The sequence below is a fragment of the Agelaius tricolor genome, unplaced genomic scaffold (assembly GCF_023055355.1).
Source record: "Agelaius tricolor isolate 1412-34295 unplaced genomic scaffold, bAgeTri1.0.p SCAF_2, whole genome shotgun sequence".
Taxonomy (NCBI): Eukaryota; Metazoa; Chordata; class Aves; order Passeriformes; family Icteridae; genus Agelaius; species Agelaius tricolor.
The window spans coordinates 45,022,411-45,042,514 of NW_027269262.1; the positions used below are offsets into that span (position 1 = coordinate 45,022,411).

General features: G+C 37.6%; 1 protein-coding gene across 7 annotated transcripts in view; it reads right to left on the reverse strand.

Annotated features, from left to right (window-relative positions):
* PTPRM (protein tyrosine phosphatase receptor type M) overlaps nt 1-20,104 on the reverse strand; it is a 438,108-nt gene that overhangs the window by 267,223 nt on the left and 150,781 nt on the right. For all 7 annotated transcript variants that reach the window (XM_071417369.1, XM_071417357.1, XM_071417352.1 and 4 more), the window contains exon 6: nt 4,337-4,511. In XM_071417369.1, the coding sequence (XP_071273470.1) occupies nt 4,337-4,511 (175 nt within the window). The remainder of the gene's footprint in view (nt 1-4,336; nt 4,512-20,104) is intronic.

Sequence of the window (20,104 nt, forward strand, 5' to 3'; positions counted from 1 at the left end):
CCTGGCAATGCTGGAGTCTATGAGCTCTTGTCCTTTCCCCTGTTGCTGGGAGAAGAGGCTGACCCCCACCTGGCTATGACCTCCTGTCAGGCAGCTGTAGAGAGCCATGAGGTCCCCTCTGAGCCACCTTTTCTCCAGGCCAAATATCCCCAGCCCCATCAGCAGCTCCTGACCCACTCTCCAGACTCTTCACCAGCTCCTTGCCCTTCTCTGGACTCACTCCAGCACCTCAGTGTCTTTCCTGTAGTAAGGGGAGCAGAATGAGACACAGCACTCAAGGGGGGGCCTCACCAGTGCCAAGTACAGGGGGGACAATCACTGCCCTGGTCCTGCTGCCCACATCCAGGCCAGGGCGCCACCGGCCTTCTTGGTCACCACATGCCAGCTCAGGTTCAGCCAGCTGTCAACCAGCACCCCCATATCTTTCTCCCCAGCTTTTAGCACTTGTGTAGTCCCCATTTTAACCTACCTTCCTCCTCTCATTTCAAAACACCGCCCAGTTTGCCTTTCCTTTCTGTCCCAGCATGAACAACCTCATCTGGGTATGCAGCTTCCTGTTCTTGCACTCCTCACTATCCACATTGTTAATCCATCACCATTTTACTCTCAAAGTACAAGGATGAGGACTGTATACTAAAAGCACACAAATGGTAAGCTCATAGGTCTTGATCCCTGTGCCTGGATCCAGCACTGCCCCAGAGGAGCTCAGAACCCTCCTTGCAATTAAATTCTGTACACTGTATTTAGAATTTCAGGGGAATTGGAAACATGAACTCAAAGGAGTCCCAGGGTCTTGCTGGGTTTTATTTAGTAGTTTGTTAACTAACTGTATTTGAGAACAGATTTTCACAGGAAGAGAAAAATCACATTTTTGACATAACTAGTACCCTCTTGAAAAAATATTACTGCTTCAAAGTCCAGAGCCTTCAGCACTTTCCTATGGCAAGTTCACTAAGATGGATGAACTCTATCAGCTTTTCTTGTTGGAGGTTTTCTCAACACCTCCAGGCTGAGGCACACTCCCACACTGAAAAATACAAGTCTCCAGTCAGGTTGCTACAAAATAAGCACATGAAACTGGACTCCATTATAGGAATTGTTAGGCAGCAATAAAAATCCGTTCTAATGCCACCACTGCTGGTAAAAAAAGGGTACAGAGAGTGATGGATCCAGCATGAAAGGTTAGTTGGAGAGAGCAAAAACAGATGCCAAGTATCTGTGTATATTTAATGTATGAGAACAGTTGATACCACAGATAAGTAATTATTGATATTTTCTTACTATGTCTTGGTGTCAAAATGGCTTTGTCCTCCAGAACAAATTCCTTGCTCTAGAGGTCCTGAAGAGGTTTGGTTCTGTTCCCAGTGTTAAAAAAAATTTCCATTTGGAAAATGCAGACATTTAAGCTGCCAGCATTACAGATGGCTACCTTTCTATGCCCTTGCTTAAAAACCTAGCCAAACTCCTTTTAACCAATTTGCCACCTAGGTTTACCTTGTTTGAACTCAATAAGCAGTCTGAACTGTGTAATAATCTGATGTCTGCTAGACAGGCTCATTCTGTTCTCCTAAATCTAATATGCGTTGGATCTGCCCGCTGTTAGAAAACTTCAACCTAGGGACTGTATGTAGAACTCTAATTTACCCCACAAAACGCATTTAATCAATTCCACCTGACTATTTTCCTTTTGCTCAATGTTTGATTACTTTTATGTCATCTATTAGCTATGAGCTGATGTTTTTTACAATAAGTGGGTTATCTGACAAGGCCAATTTCATGCCTCCCATTAGATAAAGTGACATTTCAATCCAATTCTCTGACAAACTTAGATGAGGATATCGTGCCATTTGAGCACATACAATGACAAGGCACTTGTCTTTTCAGCCTTTCTTATCGGAACAAACACTCAGGTAAATTGAAAACCTCCCCTTCAGGATTTATTTAAATAGAACAATCAATACTTTATTACACCATCCTCTAAAAGGTATGTAAGTTACCACAAACAAGTTTTCAACTAAAACTCTTTCTCTCCCCTCTCAGGCCGGACTAATTGTTCACTGACAAGCTTTTTCTCATTAACTAGACAATACTCATGTTTACTATTATTTAATAACAGAACAAACAGCTCTTTAATTGCAATTTTCCCCCCTCCATACTGCTGAAACCTTGCTGTAACATGCTCACTCAGGTGAAAAAAGAAGACCAAAAAAAAGAAGAGAGTAAGAACACCTGGCAGTTTCTTACATGTCTCATTTTCAAGATCTCATTCCTATTCCTTTGTGATTGTAGGTTTGATTTGCAGCACCTGAAACTAGCAGCCCTTCTGTTCTTTTCAAGAGTTCTGGTACCTTGTCTCCAGTGCCACACAACATCATGCCACAACAGCACTACAAAGCCTAAAGATCTTTCCACACATAATTGGAATCTACTTAGAGTAAGTTCCTATTTAGTGAAACTTTGTCTACAGTGAAGTGGAATGAATGTTGTACAGAGTTCTAACCCACTCTACTGTGCAAACATCTCAACTTAAAAGCAAATATGTTTTGAAAAAAGCCTTATGCCAGAGCAAAACTTTTTGCAACTTGAGTTACAGGTTCAGTAACCAAAATGAAATAGAGCATGATAAATGTGAAGAACTGATTCTCTTCAACTTACAAATGCTCCATTTCACTCTCCTGTCATTCCAGCAATGTAATTCCAAAGAAATTCCTCATAAGGCAGTTTAGTTACACAAGTGTAAATGAGAAGAGAATTAAATTCATTGCGTGTAACAAAGAGGGGGGAGTAATTACACCACTGTTTTTACACATACTATTATTAAGACATCAGCAATTCACAAGTATACTAAACATGCAGTGTGGGCATATATACATTCTTCATGATTTATGCATAGTAATGGATTAAAAAAATATATAGCTGCACTGAAATCAATCTGTTATATTTGAAGTCTGCTAACTGATATTGCAGAAAACCTGCTAAAAATTAGGAAATACCATTTCTTAATTATATACCATCAATAAGAAAGTGTATTTATTCATTAGCCCCTAATGCTGCTGTTCAGTACAGTCATCTAATGTTTTACAACACAATGCTTAAAATGGGTCTTTTTAGGTCAGAAGGAATGACCTGCAGGTGGTCTCATAAAAGCTCCAACACAGGCAATGGGGATTACCATAATTACTTTGCCACTCTACAAGCAGTTAATGGGATTACACCCTAAGGCTATCCACTTGCTCACAGTGCCCAGTGCAGATTTTCTGAAAGAATCTGGGTAAGCACAAATGCTTTAATGATACGCTTCATAATTTCATCTATTGCACCTCAAAAGAAGCACTAATAAATTAAAACACCCTGAATCAAAGAGACTGAGAAGAAATGAACTCCTTTGGCTTCCTGTACCTCTCCTCATTGATGCAGTAACTCCTCCCTCTGCCTCCTTCAGGCAGTGCTCATTCCTCTTTGTTTTCACTGGTGTTAGGTCTGAAACATGCTTCATCATTCCTACTGGGGCTATAGTCCACACTTCCTTTTTTGCTGACTTTCATACATATCTATTTTTGGCCATCTATTTTATTTTCTTTTCATGCTTGGACTGAAATAACCTCATTTTTTCCACCGCACCTTACAATTACATTCTCATCTCACCCACTCTATTCGTTTCTTTTTTCATCTGTCCATTCAGATAGCTCTTCTATGTTTTCATGCTACAATTTTTCTTGTCTTGTTACCTTCATACCCTGGTTATTTCCAACATCCTTCTCTTGTCCTGTTTCTCTGCATTTTCTCTACAACACATTCACTAAAACCCTATTATTGCTTTTGGAAAATGGTTTATTCTCAATTATGGCTTTATTGCATCCTCTTCTACTGGTGACAGACTATTCCCCATTCTACTTACATCTAAGTGCTCCCCAAAGTTTTCAAAAAAACCTTTCCATATACTGAAATATGTGTATTTTATGTATTCACTTAAATGTAAATCTTGCATATTTTGTAATAAGTAAAATTTTAGAATACTATGTCCACAAAGGGGGCAAGTAGCCATTATCATGTTCATACTTCAAATAAGTTTGTAAAGGTGTATAGGTCTGAACAGTGCATTTTAGGGAAATACTTAAAACAGCAATCAACAAGTACCTAGTTAATTAACCCTGGCTTCTTCTATCACTCCCTTGTTACAGCTGGATAGACTCTTAAGATTTACATAAGCAAAATCTATTTACTGAACCTCTTATCAAGTTTAACAGGCTATGGGTGACATTCTTACTGCATTAGCAACTGCAAGCCCTGATTCCACACAGGGAGCATGCCAATACTGATTTGTATGGTGAAGTACCTTTGACTATCAGTTCTGCATAGTTGGATACACCAACTCCTCCTTCCGTCCGGATCATGCAGCGATAGTTGCCGGCGTCCCGCTTGGTGGCATTCACCACACTGAAAAGAGCTACAAATCGTCGGGCATTGAACACTTTTATGTCCTTCAATGGTGCATCCCGTACATAAATACCCTAGGCACAGAAAATAAAATAAAGAATGTGATTAGTCATATTAAAAAATATATGCTGACAACCTATTTTACTTCTCACAAGTTCCCCAGAAGGGAAGGATAGGCTGGATGTTACTTTTACAGGTGTGACAGGAAGACTTCTGCCTTCCCACATGAGTTAAAGCATTCATCATGAGTGGGCAACCATTAACCTGTAACAGCTGCTTTCAACTCTTTATAGATAACCTAATAAAAAGATTTGAGAACAATGTAACTTTTACTTGCTTAGCTTGTTTTACACAAATACTTAAATTTATTAATTTTTCAGAAAATGAAGCCCAGCATAGTCAGTCCGTGCTTTCTCTTGCCTTCCCCTGCATCTGCTGCTTAAGATATGCATTTTTCAGGGAAACATCAGTGGATGATTCTCATAGCAGCACCCACCCCAAGGGTTATCAGTGACTCTGGTAGAAGAGACTAGGCAGAGATTTATCAGGTAAATGACCTGAAGCTGTCTCCATCTCTCACTTTCTCAGCACGGCACTGGAAACTGGGCAGTTTCTTTTTCAGCACAGTGTCTTGCTGTCAACTCAACACATTACATGTATGGCACAAGAAAATGAGCCCTATAACAGCTGAGGAGCACAAGGAGTGAAAAACGGAGGGGGGAAGACAGAAGAAGGCACAGATGACAACTTGCCACATCCTTTGACACAAAGATAATGGCAGAGAGACTTGGCTCTCAAATCCTCATCACAACTCATGCTCCACCTGACCATGAAATAGGATACGTGCACTATGAACACTCACAAGCCCGCAAAAAATGTAAAATGATTGAATTATGAAAGCTGGATGGAAAAAAATAAAATCAAACCAGCCACCAAAACGTACTGACAACATTAACCCAAACAAGCAAACAAGAAAGAGGCACTTTTCATACAGTGGAGTGTATTCCAACAAACTGAAGGCTGCAACCACTATCGAAACATGAAGAGAAACTGGAAAACCCCAACTAGCACTTCACAAAAATCACTCTCTCCAGGAAGGCACACACACTGTCTGATGCTAAATATTGACACCCGGTATGTTTCTCTGACTTGAGGAGCTTCAAGCAGATCAAGGGTCCTGCACTGTCAAGCTTCTGTAAACCAACAACACTGGTGATGTCTGTTTTTCTGTCCTGGAGTCTGTAGTTTCTCCAGCTGAATTTAAGACACATAGAAAATACTGATCTCATTTTACTATGATCTTATTTGCCACTAAATTAGAAGTATCCTTGAAATACAAGTTATAACAGAAGAATTTTAAACAACAGTCACACAAAATTAAACTTAGCCATAAATCACAAAACCAAGTCCAAGTTAATCATGCTGTTATACCAAAGAAGAAACATAATTAACAATAAATACTGATTCTAATGCACAGTAGAGTTATTTCCTCTTCAAAAGAAAACGTGGGCAATGTAAAGCTAATGTGAAAGGAAAAAAGAAGTTGTAAGATGTCCAAAGAAGAATGTGCTATCATGTCTTAAAAATTATTCAGTTGTAAATTATTGAGAATTCCTTCAGACAGTTGACAGCTCCTTAAGGTTCCTCAAAGTTTGAGCTGCTGATAAAGCAGCTTCTGTGATGGGGCATGGCAGTTACAAAAACCTAAACTTGGAAAGAAACATTTCAAACTACTATTTCAAAACCACTATTTTTTGCCACTGTAATATCCTTCTAGCGAGAATGGCTGCTGATAACAGGAGATAAGCAGTGGGTTAATTAGGAGTTTGGAGAATGAGTATTTCTTAAAAGCCACATTATTTCTTACCTAATACAATAACTTAATTAATCCTGATAATCAGAACTGCTGATCAATCACGAGCCATAAGCCAGTTTTAAAGTATGTTACTACAGCTTTCAGGCTCTTGAAGGATCCCATATGTATCCAAATCTCATGGTTACATTATACCCATCCATATCACTATTCCCATTTTTCTAGCTGCAACATCAGGAAGGCATGCAACATGCATGCAGGCTGTTTTATCCTGCCAAGAAATAGGATAAATTATTCCTCAGGGAAAAACATAGTGCCACACACTGATTAATTCTAGCACCTAAACTAGCTCAGCTCGTTTAGAGTGGGAACAAACTACTCTGCTCTACAGCCTTCACAGAAAAACCCCCTTCCACGTGGGGAACCTGCATCCACAATTTACCAGGACTCTTATGAGTTACCATACATGAAGAACTGTAAATATTTTAAAATAACAATTTCTTGCTGTTCCCACAGAGAAAGAAATGAAGGGAAAGGATTAGGCAATGCCACTGTAATTTCTGCCTTAATTTGCAGTTCATGAAGAGGGGGCAATCATGGCAAGATATGATGCACACACAGCCCCTCCTGGCCCTACACAGAGAACTGTCTCCTACGACACCATCTCCTCAGACCTCCAAGTGGCTGGTAAAAATCCTGAACTTCACAGTCTGGGTGTTCACAGAAACTGCCAGCAGTCCTTGAAGGAAACTGCTCCAATACCCCTCCCTATAGGACATATTTCCTGTCTTTTTCATGCATATTTAGAATAGAAATTGGAACTAATCAATGCACTGTAGCAGTTACAATAAATTACTATTTCACCTGGGTCCCATAATCTTTCTCACCTTCTGCTGATTCTCAAATATACTAATCTCACCTGATTTTGAATGTTTTAAGTGCTATTCTACAACAGGAAATCTCAGTTTGATCAAATAATTGACTTACATGGCTTTGTGACACATGCCATTGATTCACATACCAATAATTTTAACTGAAAAAAGAGAAGCCAAATCAGACCAGGAAGCACACATCACTTGCTCAAATGAAAAAAGCTAGAGAAGCCTTAAATATAACTCAGCTTGCTTCCACAGAGGTTTTGAGCAAATTTCCCCTCCACCAAAATCCAGGTGAGAAAAGGTTATTAATGGTGGCTTCAAAATTCATGAAAGAGCTCTCGAATAAAAAGCTTTTATTATTAAGACTAAAACAAAGCTGTAAAATATATGGGAGATTATTATCAATAAAGATTATCTTGACTGAATTCTCTTGAACATTGCAAACTCATGGAGACAAAGTGTAGCGTGTCTAATTATATGTTAGAACTCAAATAGTCCCACAGAATCACTAGCATGACATTTTTTACTAGAACTCAAAGGAGAAGGAAAAATCACAATTTTTTTCTTTAGTCTCTTCGGGGAGAAATATATTCAAGGAAAATATAGTGTCTGTAACAGACAAAGACAAAGAAACCTAATTGCTTTACCTTCCACAAGAAAAAATACAGCCCAAGAGAGCAAGTTTTCCCTCCCTTCTGGGATGACAGCAAATGAGTAGGAGAGCTGCCTAATTGATTTAAGCCTAAGCATAAAGGAACAGTAATGAAGGTAATGAATTCAAGTATAAGGAAAGTTCAATCTATAGGCATTGTTCAATCCTCTAGGCAACTGGAAGACAGTTACAAAAGCTGTGCAGAAAAAAATTTAAAAAAAATAATCCCACACCTACAACTTCTCCCAAACTCTTATTTCAGCAGAAGACTATTTTTAATCTGAAAAAATGCTATTAACAATTTGATATATAAATACAGAATTGTTTCTGTTGTAGCAGTACCCACACATCCAGCTTCACTCCCTTTATTTGTGATTCACATCTTGTTTCCCCTGACTTACTGCAATGATTTCAGGAAGTTACCCAGGTATGGCATCTTTTTTTCCAGTGTTTAACAGGCCCATTTCAGCTCCCTGTGTGATAAATTACCAGCTCTCAGTGCTGACTGCTAACAGCTATTTCATTTAGAATGGCTAAAAATAACATATCAAATGAAAATTTGTTTATTAAACATTCTAGCACATCCCGTTACCATTTCTTCACAAAGAACTATTTTTAGTAGCCTTCAGAAAAGTAAGTCTTCATTACTCACTAATGCAACAATCTAAACTCCCACAAATAAGAGTTCAATTATGATATGCTGTTTCACTAACTGTAGTCATTAAAACTTTACTCTCAGGTTTTTTGAGATTCTTCAATTTACCAGTAGGTCTTGCCAACTCTCACTTTTTACATGAAAGCCTTAGTCTTCCCAAATACATGACATTTTATTGAAAAATAAACAAAAAAATGACAAGTCTGTAATTTACTGATCCCATTCGAGAAAAGAGGATAAAATTAATGATTAACAATATAACACTCTGGTACTGGTATTAAGACCTACTAGCACAGGTTGTTCGAGCAAATTCGCAGCATCCTGTTTTCTGGGTGGGGCTTTTGTTTTGTTTGTTTCTTTTAAATACAATTCAAAAATAAAGATGGTTCTTTTAACTTTCTTTACTTTAGCCCTGATTTGCCACACAAAAGTCTGAGGCTTTTCTACTGATTAGGGCTGCTAGCTTTTCCTGCCCCTGGGACTTTGAGAACTGTGTGAACAGGATACTTCATTCTTTACAAAGAGGAAGCTGCCATAATCATTTAATGTTAGACCTGCTTGGCCTACAAAGGCCACATCCCCAGGGCAGAGCTATCTCACCTCCCTAGAACACAAGAACTATGGTCACAGAATAAATACTGAGATCCAAAAATGAAAGTAACAGATTCCCACTGGCTGCTGAGGAACCTGTGCATTTTCAAATGCTCAGAGAAAGCTTTCAAAAAATACCAAATACATATATAAAGAAATGCCATTTAAGCCAACTAATGCAAATATGTAACTGGTAAGTCACTTGTAAGAATAAATTTTCTATTAAAAAGTTATTTAATATATAGGGATATAAAAAATAAGCTTAATTTAACTTCAGGATTTATACAGCTTGAAAAACCCATATTTCTAGTACCAACATATTAAATGCATATACAGACAGCTAAAAGCATTTTTAAAATGCATGTTATTTTTCCATTTCAGGCAAGTTAGAATGAAAAAAATAGGTTATAGTTATTTAAATTACACTTACTGGCTCTTCTAGGCAACGAACTAACTCTAAGTCTTTTAAATGAACAGCAATTTAGCAGCAACAATCTATATATTAAACCCTTCAGCAGCAATTCAAAGGCATTGAACTTCTAGGATGTTATATCCAGCACTACCAGTGATAATCACTCTCAAGGCATGTATCAACAATTTTGTGAGAAGAGAATTAAAAGGAAACAGTCCCCCTCTGTCCATATGGGTAGATTAGGCAGCTTTTTATACTTTTAACAGAAGAAAGGGTTTACATTATCCCACTTCCAAATACACACATTTATAAAATTGTGATTAGAGTTATACCAGTGGGATCTCAAAACGAGCAAGGCCAGAAGCAATTTCTGCTTAAAATGTGTATAAAATCTAAATCAAATAGTAATTAATATCTCAGGAATATTACTTTGCAGAGTTCATGTAATTCTAGTAACTAAGATGGCTACCTCTAAATTTCTAGATTCGTATTCATAACCAAGACAACTTTTCTCAGTCTAGATTAGAGCCATCACACATCTTGTGATTATCCAGTATTTATTCCATCTAATGTAACAACTCTATTTCATTTAAGTAATAAGGCCAAGATGGAAAAAGACTATTATTGTCCTATTTGGAATTATTCTGCTATGAGATGGAATTGTTCTCTGCAGGTGTAACTAATGGGCATTCAAGCAAACTATTATTTTTTTACTTTTCAAGAAAGGCTTCTCTTTTCAGTAATTTAATGTTTGATAACTGAGCCTTTTCTTCCAATCACACAGGCCTCCAGAAGTCCCTGTTTATTATGACTAAACCTAAATACTGGCTGGAGCTGTCAGGTTGTACCATAAAATATTATTTAAGTTACACATCGAGTAGTCACATCAAATTTTAAGCACTGACATCTATTTGAAGACACAGTTACAAACACAGAAAGTAAACAAAGACAATGCATTTTCTGGAGTCATTAAACTCTTTGTAATTTAACCAAAGCAGTCACTCTCTACTCATATAGTGAAATTATGTTGTATCATTCTGACAGGAGAAAATCTGTTATTACACAGATATTTTAGAAGTAAGAAAAATAAATCCAAAAACTAAATTCCTGTTCAGTCTATTTCTTATTTTTACTTTAAATTCCAGAGCAGCTAAGAAGAGTTTATCTCCTCTAACAATTTGCCAGCGCTCACAAAATATGTAAAATCGCAAATCTTCTTTCCATTCATTTTTAATAGCACACAATAGAATATAAAATGAGTTGTAGGAAACTACAGCCTCAGAAACATCTGGAGAAAACAAAGTACCAGAAATATCTAACGGAGTTTAATACTTGAGTAAAAATTATGGCAATGATCCATGCATCTACCATGCATTTTGTTGAACTTGCAGCCCTGCTTATAAAGTCATTTACTCTAATGCTGTATTTTAATTCTTTGAAGTACACAACACTTAGTCCTTCTCATCATCCTCCTGTTTGTGTTTAAAATTCCAAGACCTAGGATGAACACCTTGCTAAAAACTGAAGTGAACATACACAGGAATTGAAATACTCTGGGGCTTGGCATTCTGCAGATGCCAGGCTTATGGAGGGGCTAGAAAGGAGCAAAGTGATGAGGAGAAATTGAGGAAGCAGAGCTCATTAGCTTAATTTTCATCGGTACACACTATACAAAGCCTTGTAATGCAGGTCTTTGTCTGCCTTTTCTAGGCAGCTACGTAACAGGAGATTTAAAAACCAGGGCACTCATGCCCCACATTTCCTTCACTTCAAAGGTGTTAATCTTGGGAAGAAAGGCAGCATGGGAAGAAAAAACTCCAACATGCAAGTTCTGGGGCCAGCCTGAAGTCTATTGCAAAGTTTAAAACGAGCAGAATAGCAGGCAAAGTCAAAGCAACACTGAGTCCTACCAAACAGGTAAGGAAAAAAGCAGCCAAGAAAGAAACACACAAAGACTTGAGGATAACAAATCATTATGGGCCCAGCTACTGCCTCCTGGATAGATTCTTCCAAATGGGAGGAATGAATGGTGAAAACAGAGGCAGAAAAGAAAGCTGTAATAAACCTCTCAATACTGACAGTGCAATTTGTGAATAAAAACAACCATAGAACCAATAATCAGTAGAAATGAAGGCACAAGTTAGTTCATGTAACAAAGAAGGTGATATAGAGGGCTTTGGCTGGAGGTGTTTCAGTCTTAATTACTGAGACAATCACACTAATCAAGTCACAGTTTAACAGCTCCCACTCCCAACACTCACCTGCCCCAGCGGTCTGTTTCCTTCCCATCATGTTCTCCTTGGATTTAAACTTTACTTTGCTTCTCCTTGCCTCAAAACAGCTTCAACAGCCTTTATTCTTTATTTTAAAAAAAGCCTTTTCCTGAACTCCAATTTGAACAAGGTACTTTCCTCCCAGCAGTAAGTTTGTACATTTTACCTACAGTATTCGTGGTAAAGGTCATTGTTTCTTCCTCCCAAAGGTCCAGCATAGCACAGAAAACTTACTGAATTTATTTCATCGGTTCCCTAATTCTTGCGTGTCCTTAAGTGATTCTTCTCCTGCTGAACAGTGCTTCATATCAAAGCAGCGTTCAGGATCCAGAAACAGACCAACATCCTGCACTCTTGAAAGGAAAGCTGAATTTAACCAGCCCTCTGTGGCACAGATCAACTGTTTCATTATCATATGTTTGCTAATCACTATTTTATTATTTAACGTTCCAGAATAACTGGAAGTCTAACACATCACAGTGAGTTTCTTGAAAAGTGAACCCTCGGGTTGCTTCATTTTTAAAATCGGACAAGAATTTCCAAAAGGTTTAACTGATAAAGGTAATCCCAGAATAACTTTTCTTATGGGTCACTTCATCAGATGAGAATGTATCTATGTGGAGATGAAGGAAGGGAAAGGTTTAGGTGTATCCCCTCTGACCTATGTCCATACTTGTCTGCAGATAAGCAAGTTTTCTGCAAATCAATATATGTAGTCAATTCATTAATATTTGGTAGCTTCTGAATACTTGAGATACACATCAAAAAAAGGGAGAAAAGAAAGAAGAAATAAGAACCATTATTACCTATTACCACAAGTATTTTGTCCAGAGTATAAGTTTTGTATCATCCTTGAAACAGAAAAATAGTAACAGCTCTCTTGCATGGTACTTCTGACACTATAGATATAATATGCAAATGAAGAAGATCAAAATCCACTCATTGTTCAGGTTACTTGCAAATGAACTTTGCCAAGCTTTCCCCAGGTCTCTTAAGGTTTTGCACTGTTATCCATAATGAAGGGCCCGGTGGATTTAACTGAGTTTACAGCATACCTCTAAAAGCACAACTTCTACAGTTCATGAATGCTTCATGTTTACTTCTTCTCTCAAATCTCTTTTGGATACTGGAGATAGTCAACAAGACAGCAGATGAGGGACAATAGTTTTTGTGAGAAAAATGCTTTTTCAAACTTTAATGCCTCTATTAAAAAATTCAGATCCCACATTGCCTTCATAGGCAGGAACAGTTGGGTATACTAGTTGGATACCAAGTGCATATTTCAGTGTCACAAGCACACTCTTGGCAGAGCAGACTCCACCTCTGCTGGACAGGTAACAAAGGAAGGCCTTTGGAGAACATCACCCATTATCACTCCTTGCAACCTGATGGATAACCAGCACCACTGCAGAGGAAAGCACGTCTTCCTTCTAATCTTCGCTACTTTTTTCCTACTGCATCAAGGGTTGCTTAGGCTTTTCAGGTTTTTAAAAATAATCAAATTTGCTTACATCCCCTTAAGTTTCTTTTTTGACATCACTACCAACATGATCTGTTGTGCTTATTGTCCTGAAGAGTTTCTGATTCAAGGGATTTTGAGTAATGCCATAGCATACAACTTCACAACTTTAAGTATTTTCACCAGAATTCCACTATTTTGGGTAACACTTCCACACCATTTAGGAATGACGGGGCTGGTACATGATGATAGAAGTGATGTTTATTCTTCTACCTACCCCTACTAATTATTTTAGTATTAATAACAAAGTTCACTGGCATTTCTTCATGGTTACCAACGCATGTTTTTTTTGTGCCATGCGTTCCAGTCTGGGTGGGACTGGGAGGCGCAGCCTGCAGAGCAGCTTTGCTGGCCAGGCTTCTCCAGTGTTTCTCCAGGAGAGACAATAAGGCTTATTTCTGGCTCCCCTGTTAGAGTGGCACCATGTCATACAAGTCATGGAAAGCTATAAATTCAGAATAGCTGCTCCACCATCAGGCATTTGACTTTTTTCCAGCTGTGCCTTTCACTGCTCATTGTGCAAGGGAAGAGTACACAGCGCCTGCTGTACCACTTAGTGCTGCTGAAGCTAAACTATGACAAAAAACTTGGTGTCCAAGGGGGAAGGCATCCTTTAATGGACATGCCCACCACACTCCCAACACGTTTAGCTGCACACAGCTTACTAATCAAATCACTAGACTCAAAGGTTTCTGCCACCTCCAAACCTCACCAAAGTCAAAACACTTCACAGATAAAACAATTTCAGGATGACATTTTGCTTCTTGCATATGTTCACTAGGATTTATCATTAATGGTCTACAATTAATTAATTTCTCCTAGTTGCTGGTATTGCTAATAATTTCAGATATCATAAGAGAAATCTTAGTATCAGAGAAGCATTAGTCAAACCTATATTCAGACAAGAATAAAACCAGTAAGCCCATGTAAAAAAAGTGTATTATAGGCATCAGATAATTCATCTGTAAGGCAGATAAGGGCTTTACCAAAGATCACAGCTCCTTAGACACTGCCTAACACAACCACACTAACACAAATACACAAACACAATATATATCACACTCTATTCTTCACAGACATTTTTCTGCCATATGGTAAAGTTACTGTGCAATGACTGAAAAAAACCTAAAATTAATGACAATTAATAGAAAATACAGAATATATACTGCAAAAAAAGCACTAAATATATACATGAGTGGCGAGGGGGACACAAGGAAATTAACATTCCAAAACCTGGAAATAATATTAAATAATCACCACAACTTAAAAAAAGAAAAAAATATTTAATTTTCACCTATGCAGTAATGTATAGAGTCCCTTCCTATAGGACATTAATTGTTCTTCTAACAATAAAATAGTCTCAGGTTATCCACTAAAAACACATCAGGAGGCACATACTTCAGAATGCATGCAATTCTGGCAAAATCTTCAGCTGACTGATGTCATTATGCTCTTCTCAAGGCAATGGACTCTAGACAATTTGCAGTGCACAAGGTGGTTTGGCCAGTCTTGGAAGACTGAACTATTGATGAGCAGGAGGAAAAATGGTCTTGTGCACTCCTGTAGTACACAAATGCACCTACTCATCAAACAACAAATACTTTAATATTCAAAAGAACATCCTTAGGCCTATCTCATGGTACAGTTTACATCAATAGTTCCACCTGTTCATGTTACCAAGTAACACAAGACACTTGTATGATTTAACAGTTGAATTGATGCTTCACTATCAAAATGGCCAAAACACTTTTTTTTCCTCAAGTGCTTCAAAACTTGGCAATGAAAATGATAATTATGGGAAAGTCTAAGAGAGTATACAGCACAACAAAAAATTCTTATGCAAGTCCAGAACTTTGTTCACCTTCTGGGTTACTGTATGCAATTTACATAAACAAGCACATGCACACACACAGACAATTTTTTATGTCCTATAAATCTATTTGATTTTCATCATCTGCAAAGAGTAATTTCACTTGTTCTAAATTCTTACAAGGATGTTTTTGATATCTGTCATTTGGGTACCTTTGTATTCCTGAGGAAAACAATTTGCTTTCCAGAACTCCCTCTGACACAGGACTATATCTCTTCCTTTGAAAAAGTAATAAATAATGCATACAGGTAGTTTTGTATATAGATGAATAACCTCTTTCATAGTATTCACACCTTCAGCCAAAAGTTACTGAGAATACAAAAAAAATACACTGAATAAGGTGAAAGACAGCTTTCAAGAAAAACGAAAAGAAAAGCCAAATCCAGGAAATAAACTATTTACATAAAGTAGAAGAGAGATAGGCCATTAAGGTGATACTGTTCCGAGTTTCTTGGCTGCAAATGAAGTAGTGCATATTCTGCATGCATAAATCAAGATATGAAAGATTTCGCCCTCTCCCCTTTTATCAAAAAATATCCATTAGTCTCTTGCTACTGGTAAATCTGATGATGCTGCTTACTACACCTGTCAGACATATCCTGAGATCCTTTTTTATCTGCTCACCTTCAACAAATTTCCACTTTTAGTTCTCTATTTCTGCAATACAATTTATGTATCTGAGAATTACATTTTAAAGTAACTATTTACATTTCAACCGTGTTTTAGAATAAAGCCAGGAAAAATAAATTACTGCAGTGAAGTGATGACCTCTCTTTTTCATCAGCTACAGCTTTCCACCCCTTGAGGAAGCTCTCTCAAGAAAGGCTATTCACATTGAGTCAAAGTACATGTCTGAGAAATGCAATTGCAATACCAAAAGATTGTGTTTGATATTAAAATGAAATTTCATTATATCTGGGTATGACTTGACAGCAATTTCCTGTAAATCATACTGTAGCTCATTCTAAGAACAAGCAGCACACAGAGGCAACAGAACCAACCCACTGCAAATAACAAGGAGCAGCAGATGAGGATGGGAAAATGAAGAGATGGACTAAGGCCTCGGAAGCTATGGAAAACCAAACCAATTCCTTGCAAGCCAATACACTGCACCAAAAGCATGTTACTTCCAAAAAGGAATTCTACATGCTCTCTCCTATAATTCAGAGTTGTGTTTCCTATGCCAAGTTACTGGACACTAAGAGGCTTTTCAGAAGACTGTCTCAGCTGCTTCCATTTGACCATTAATGGTTCAGTGTTGCACCTGTTCATTTCTTTCCCACAGTGGGAGCACAGGAATGACGTTTTTGCTCAATCATTCACTAGAAGAGAGAGAGTCATCACATACTAGCAATAACCTGTGTTGTTCACAGATGTGAAAAAAGAAAATGTAAGCAGATTAGACACATCTTTTAATTGTAGAAACTCAGATTTATTTTTAAGGTATGTTTACGTTAAGAATATCAGCTAGTGGAGATGTGAATTCACAAACATACAATTTAACCAATGACCTTATTAACCAGACACTCATTAAAATGACAAAAACTTGTATGATACTACATGGTTTTCTTGAGTCCTTTCATTTGAATTTAACCTGAAATGGTATCACTGAAAATACCCACAATCTGCTGTCAGATTATCTGACAAGCTTACAATCATAGCTCATGAACTAGGGAATATGGCTGCCTAGTGGAATGAGAAAAAATGTTTTTCTGCACTATGCAGTAGGTAAACAGCTTTCTGTCTTCCCTTTCCCAAAAGAGTAAATACTGATCACAGCATCATGAAACAAATTTCATGCCTCAGTGGTCTAATTTGGGCAGCTAACATATGAATTGTGATTCCCTCCAGGCCCTTTCAATTGTAGAAAGTTCCACAATACTCCATAAATTAAAAGACTTCATGTTCCATAGGGAATAAGAATGGGAAAGACTTGAAAAGAGAAAGAAAAAAAAAACTGAGGCAAGTGAAGTATGATTTCTGGATTTCACTTAGGACTGCTTCAAGGCCTGGGCATTATTAGACCTAAAACATGTATGCTGTTTCCAGCAGGTACCTAGGAAAGACAGAGACTAAAATAATGAACCAACTCAACACTATTCATTTGTTTTAAAGAAAATATAGCCCTCACTGTCCAGCAGACTGTAAAAAGTAAACAATTTGTTCATTAGATACATGTGTACCTCTAAACTTCAACTCTACTGCATAGAAGCAGTGAGGTACTAAATAAGAGTCAGAAGTACAGTAGTGAAATCCTGCCACTACTGGAAACTGCAGAAGTGTCACTAAATTCAGTGGGTTTGTGATTTCATCCTGGCAATTTACCTGCACTTCAGACTAACAACGTGAATCTGAAAAAATGACAGGTACTGGAAATCATTTGGGAGCAAATTATCTCACGGTATTCTGAAATTGTCAAGTCCAAACAGATTAGGTCTCCTGATATGACTTACATGGCAGAAATGCTGAAACGCCCCTGATAATAGCACTCAACTGTATTTATTTATTTATTTACTATTATGTACCCTTAAGGTTTTATTGGTGTAATGAAACAGACCACCAGAAGGATAGTAGAAAAGGCTTAGTCTTATTTGTGAACAAACTAAGCATACAGAGATTGCATGATTTGTTTGCAGTACCACTAAAACCTGAATCCCTACATAAGTGATCCCAGGGATCGGTGTTCATTTTATTCTGGCTCTAGTGTATATAAGAATGTCTTTTATTAAGATGTTTTGTAGTTGAATATTAGTGTTACCGTGAACACAAGGATCTTCAACGACCAGTCATATGATGTAGAAGATGCCATGTTTCCATGTTTTCTGACAGCTGTTACTGATACCCACACTGCACTCATAGTCCTGCAGCAGTGTCAGGGGATGTCACACACAGGCATATACAAAATTCCTCAACACCACACCAAGAAAGCAGAGAGTCAGGTATGAAGGGACAGCTGCAAGGGCTGGGACCTGCTGCCCATTAATGACCTCCTAGTGTGCTAAGATCCAGCTGACCCTGTAGGGAACTGTTCTCTCACAGCCTCGATTTGCAGCACCCCACACATGGAGCTGTTTGATCACTCTCACTGTAAGTTGCAGCAGACATTTGTGGAAACTGGCAAACAAGTGCAAAAATAAATCCAAACTATCCAGGAGATCCTGTCAACTTTTAAAACATTCTTATGCAAAGTCACACCTGGAATTTGCACAACCTTAGGCTGATTACCAGGGGGACCTATAGCTGTACAGGCAGAATAAATAAACAGTGGGCCTGCAGGAAGATAGAATTCCTCTAAAAGTCTGTCACTACTTTCTTATCCTTCAAATAGAAAAAAAAATCTCATAATCATGTATAAACAGGGAATCAACTCAACTAAATGCAGATAGTTTGGAATTGCTGTGCTGTTAATAAAATACTTTTGTATTCCGTAAGTTCTAGAAGGGTATTTAATTTATACAATAAAGAAATTACATTCTGCTAAAGAATTTGTGTGTCCTAAATTCTGTGAAAAAAAACTAAAGGTGAAATGGTACTGTCCTGAAGCATTTAGAAAAACTGAATGGAATGAGGATTTCCTTACATTGAATTCTACCTTCAGTTTTACAGTAGAGCATTACATCAAAGTTCAAAGGTACTAGAAAGGATGTAACTGATGAAATAGCAACCTGCTATTTTCCCCATACATGCTAAACCTTTCCATAACTGGAAAAATAATTCTTTAAAAAAATCTTGGTGGCTTCAGAAAGAGAGGAGTGTAATTCTACCAATTCAACAGTGAATACTGTCTTTAATGTGCTGGAGGACTAGAAAAATATCAGCCTTGTATCAGCAAGAGATTGGAAATACCCATGTAATCCCAAAAAAAAACCAAAGGAGATCTTCATTGCCTTCAATGCATTTGATCAGGCTCTTTCTGAACAGACTTATCAATTCATCATTCATATACAGATAAATATGAGGCTTTGCTTTTCAAGTGATTTTAATTTTTTTTTGGTGTTAGATTTTTTGTAACTACTCGGTTGTTTAACCTGACACACTTAAATAATTTACAAAATGCAATTGCAATGGAAAAGGTTAACTACAGTAAAAGCCTGAAATTGTTTAAAAGCATAAATAGAGAATTTAATTTCTAAGTCCCACCTGTTAGCACTGCCAATTTCACTTATCCCTCTTTCTCCACGTACTACAGCTACATCTGACTGAACTTCTCAGACATTGCTTCACTTATTTCTATTGTCCTTACTTGCTTCTCACAAAGTCTCAGTTCTAGCATGTTGGTTTTCATGTATGGAAATCACTGGAATCTGGAGGCTGCTGTACAAACACTCACCATTGCTTGCTGTAGGGAACAGCTGTGTAATGATGGCAGCAAGAGAGCCCTTAAACTTCCACCCCCATTATTAAAAAAGAGATCAAGCAAAAAAAGCATAGTTTTGATACCAGGCTACACATATGCATAAGAGAACATTGTCTTTACTAAAAGAGAATGATTTGGAGACAGACTTTAAATCAAGATCTGACACCCACCTAGAAGCTACATTACCAATTCAGTAAAAAACAATGGACTCAATGAACATAAGTAAGATTCTTTGGCTCTGAAATATAGAAGGTCAGATTTGACTGTTATACATGGTCTTCTCTAGACCTAAACTGTAAAAATGGAATTTTAGCTGAAAATACTGAACAGAGATAGAGGTAAGCCAAGAAAATCACTATGCATAATACTGCAGTTAGCCAGCATAGACATTGTAAGAAAGTAATCTGTTCTTCCTTGGGGATTTAGCTTTACTCATGATTGCCACACATAAGGAAAACAGTATTTTTACTAAGGCATTCCACTGAAACAAAGCAAGAAAATCTCCCAGTAGCACTTTCTACAAAAGAATACCAACCATGGAGCAGTTCAAAGGCAAAATAAAATCTAATATTGATGAAATTGACAGCCCATAATTTTTCATGTTTTACATTCCTTTCAGACTCTCTCCAGATATCAGTGCATTAGGC